The 3,817-nt window shown below is 63.6% G+C and overlaps 1 protein-coding gene across 1 annotated transcript in view; it reads left to right on the top strand.

Moving 5' to 3' along the window:
• TTC28 (tetratricopeptide repeat domain 28) overlaps positions 1-3,817 on the top strand; it is a 582,431-nt gene that overhangs the window by 562,618 nt on the left and 15,996 nt on the right. The window contains exons 17-18 of the mRNA XM_010828858.1: positions 1,308-1,487; positions 3,088-3,808. Coding sequence (XP_010827160.1) covers positions 1,308-1,487; positions 3,088-3,808 — 901 coding nt within the window. The remainder of the gene's footprint in view (positions 1-1,307; positions 1,488-3,087; positions 3,809-3,817) is intronic.

Here is a 3,817-nt window from a genome sequence, read left to right as displayed (position 1 = left end):
AGCTCTCTGGGCCCCGGAAGTGGCGAGAACGCCAGCCTGTCCACCGGGCAAGCGGTGTCCTCCCCTGGGTCAGGGCTCATGGGTTGATTCAAGCTGATGTTTGACCGCCCCCGTCTCAGCCTGACCCCAGCAGGTTCTGGGGGAGCCGAGGCCCGCCTGCACCGAGGGTGTGCAGGCTCGTCGTCACCACCCTGGCCTGAGAGAGGCCCCTGCGCGTGAGCAGCCCCCAGAGCTGACGTGGCTGAGACTGGACCCTGGGTCCAGTCCAAGCCCTCTGGTCTTGCCTCTCCACAGCCAGATTCTTCCGCTTCTCAGACTCCCCAGGGGAGCCAGTGGTCTGTTGTCTGTGGTTCAGAGAGTACAGTGGAGCGGGCTGAATCTGGACCTTTGCACTTCTGGTTGGATACAGTCCTGGTAGCTTTCAGTCGTGGTTGCTGAGCATCCCCTGCACCCGCAGCCCAGCGCTCACCCCCTGGCGCGCGGCAGCTCGGGCAGCAGAGGGACGAGGGCAGGGGCGCCTGGCTGTGACCCTCCCTGAGCCAGCGCCCCGAGGCTCAGGGCCACCCGGCACCTGGTGCCCGCTGTCTGTGGGCCCCGCACCTTCCCCCGCAGGCTCCTGTGGCCGCTTCATCTTTATTCACACCACCCCGGGTCCAGTCCAGTCTTCACAGTCGCCGCCTGCTTTTCTTTATCTAGTCATCCGGCCTTAGTCTCCAGCAGCAGCTCTGTTGGAGGATGAGGTGTCTGTCTGGTCTGCGTGTGCCCTCCCCTCGGGTCCCGCCCGGCCTTCCAGGAGTGATAACGGGGGATCTGTCAGCGTCAGGGGCCCCGCCAATCACAGGGGACTGGGTGGGGCAGCCCTGCGAAGCCAGGGAGGGACATGGAGGCCCCAAGGCGGCTCGAGGCCCTGCAGTCGAACCTCCTCCTCCAGGGATGTCGTCCTGGTCTCAGAGCCTCTGTCCACACGCTGGGTCTCGCTTCTCATCCAAGGTCAGTGTGTCCCACCCCGGCCGAGCGCTCAGTGCTGTGTGACAGGCTGCTGCACGCTGCTCTGGGGCCCCCTGGCACTTTCAGGGCAACTGCCCTTAGCCTGAACACCTGCCTCCTGTAGAAACATCCAGATGACCTGCTGGGCCTTATCTTTGGGGACACCCCCTCCGTGACGGGGCACCCGTCTCCTCCTGGCTGTGCTCCTCTACCCTCCCCCTCGGGGCGGGGCCAGCGAGGCAGGAGGATGCCCCCCCACCCCCGAGTGCACCCCTGGGGGGCAGGCATCCACCGGCTGTCAGCTGCTCGCTCCCCCGCAGGGCCTGATGCACTCCAGCGGCCCCGTGGGCCGGCACCGGCAGCTGGTCCTGGTCCTGGAGGGGGACCTCTACCTCATCCCGTTCGCCCTCCTGAAGGGAAGCTCCTCCAACGAGTACCTGTACGAGCGCTTTGCCCTCATTGCCGTCCCCTCCATCCGCTCCCTCAGCCCGCAGGCCAAGGTAAGTCAGGCTGCCCAGTGAGCTGGGCCACGGCCAGAGGCCGCGGGGACCTCAGAGCAGATCTGTCTAAAGGCGGGGACAGCCTTTGACCCGACAGTCCTCCGCTACCCAGGAGGCGCCCAGGAGACATTTCTGTCTCCTCTGCTTTGCTTTGACACCAGAATGGGAGCTCAGTCCTGGCACCGAGTTGGGCTGGAGGCGGGTCACGCGCCTGTGGAGGCGGATCGCTGCCCTGAGGGCGGGCCTGCTCACATGCTGACCGTGGAGTAGGCGCTGCGTCTGCCTGGTGGAGGGGCTGCAGGCAGAGAGGGCAGACAGATGAGATCGGCGTCAAGTGGAGAAGAGCCCTACGGGGCGACAAGGAACCCACACGATGAGTGGCCTTCGGGGGAGAGTGGACCCCAGTCTCCTTCAGTGAAAATCAGGACAGGATGAACTTTGTGGACTCAAGGGGGCAGCAGTGGGTCCCCGCGGGTCAGGGCGCACCCCACTGCCGCCCCTGGCCCTCATTGCCTGACTAGAGGGCCTTCGGAGCCAGCCCTGAACCCTTTTCCCTTCTCTCAGCTCGCCCAGGGACCCTGAGACCCAGGTTCCCTCCTGCCCCGGCACTCCGCCCCAGGCTTGGGCGCAGGCGCCTGCATGGGACCCACCTCAGTCTCTGCTGACCTTGGCTGTTGGCAGGGTTCCACCGAGCCAGTTTCTTCCCCATGGGCTTTGGAGATCTTAGTTTTGACTGTTTTTGTTGCTGGATCACCCTTCACATGGGACAGATTCAGTTCAAGGAGAAAGAAATTATTTTTTCCAAGTTTTCCTCATGCCCACAGTTGACTGAGCAAGCTGTGTGCATCCGGCCTGAGGGCCAACCCGTCCCGCTGCCGGGAGCCCAGGGGGCAGAGGTGAGCAGGGACAGGGGAGTCCCGTCTCCGACAGGCTCCCCACAGGCCTTGCTCTCTCCCAGAGTGGAAGGCAGCACCGGGTGGAAGGACCAGAAAATTATTTTGAAAAAATTTGACACTTGGTGTGTCCCCTCAGTGCATCAGAAGGCACTGTCGGGCAAAATCAGAACTTTGTTGGGCTTCTTTATGCTGACTTTATAATTCAGGGGTTTCTCTTTTGAGGGAACTGTAATCATTTCAGCGGTAGTGCCTCGAAAGGACTTAATTTGGCCCTATTTCCCCTGAGAGTGACTTGCTCTCTGCAGGTTTAAACAAAGCCACCCCTGAAGCCCCTGTGGCATCGGGCATGGGTTCCCCCTTACTGAGGGGTTCACAGGAAGACCTGTGGGAGGGAGATGTGGGACAGGCGACCTGGCACCCCCTGCACACCCTGCCCCCGCTTCCAGCACCACCCCCGCCTCCCCCCGCTTGACAAACAGCATGGGGTCTTCCCACCCCGTCTAGTCTGGTTTTTTCCAAGAGCTTGTCACAGCAGGTGTGATCCTCAGCCAGACGTGTGCTGTGTCAGGAAGGTGTTGAAAAGTGGAATGAGTGAGGTTATCAGGAGGACAGGTGGGCCATACTGGACATGGCCCCGCCCAAGCTGGCTTCCGAGTGCCAGGAGAAGCCCTGACGGATGCTCGCTGCCTTTCCTCCCCTCCTAGTCTCACCTGAGGAAGAGCCCGCCCGCCTATTCCAGCTCCACGTCCATGGCGGCGGTGGTCGGCAACCCCAAGCTGCCGTCGGCGGTGATGGACAGGTGGCTGTGGGGCCCGATGCCGTCAGCCGAGGAGGAAGCCTACATGGTGTCCGAGCTGCTGGGCTGCCAGCCGCTGGTGGGCAGCGTGGCCACCAAAGAGCGGGTCATGAGTGCCCTGACGCAGGCCGAGTGCGTCCACTTCGCCACCCACATCTCTTGGAAACTGTCGGCCTTGGTCCTCACGCCCAGTGTGGACGGCGCCCCTGCAGGCGGCAAGAGCTCCTTCGGCCACCCCTACACCATCCCTGAGTCCCTGCGGGTGCAGGACGACGCCAGCGACGGCGAGAGCATCTCAGACTGCCCACCGCTGCAGGAGCTGCTGCTCACGGCCGCCGACATCCTGGACCTGCGGCTGCCCGTCAAGCTGGTGGTGCTCGGCTCCTCCCCGGAGGCCAGCAGCAGGATCACGGCCGATGGGGTGGTGGCGCTGACTCGGGCCTTCCTGGCGGCGGGTGCTCAGTGTGTCCTCGTGTCTCTGTGGCCCGTGCCTGTGGCCGCTTCCAAGATGTTCCTGCACGCCCTGTACTCGTCCCTGCTGAACGGCCTGAAGGCCAGCGCAGCACTGGGCGAGGCCATGAAGGTGGTGCAGAGCAGCAAGGCCTTCTCACACCCCTCCAACTGGGCAGGTAGGGGCT

The sequence above is a fragment of the Bison bison genome, unplaced genomic scaffold (assembly GCF_000754665.1).
Source record: "Bison bison bison isolate TAMUID 2011002044 unplaced genomic scaffold, Bison_UMD1.0 scf7180017864495, whole genome shotgun sequence".
Lineage (NCBI taxonomy): Eukaryota > Metazoa > Chordata > Mammalia > Artiodactyla > Bovidae > Bison > Bison bison.
Note: the sequence above shows the minus strand (reverse complement) of the source record. Positions and strands in the feature narration are given on the sequence as shown.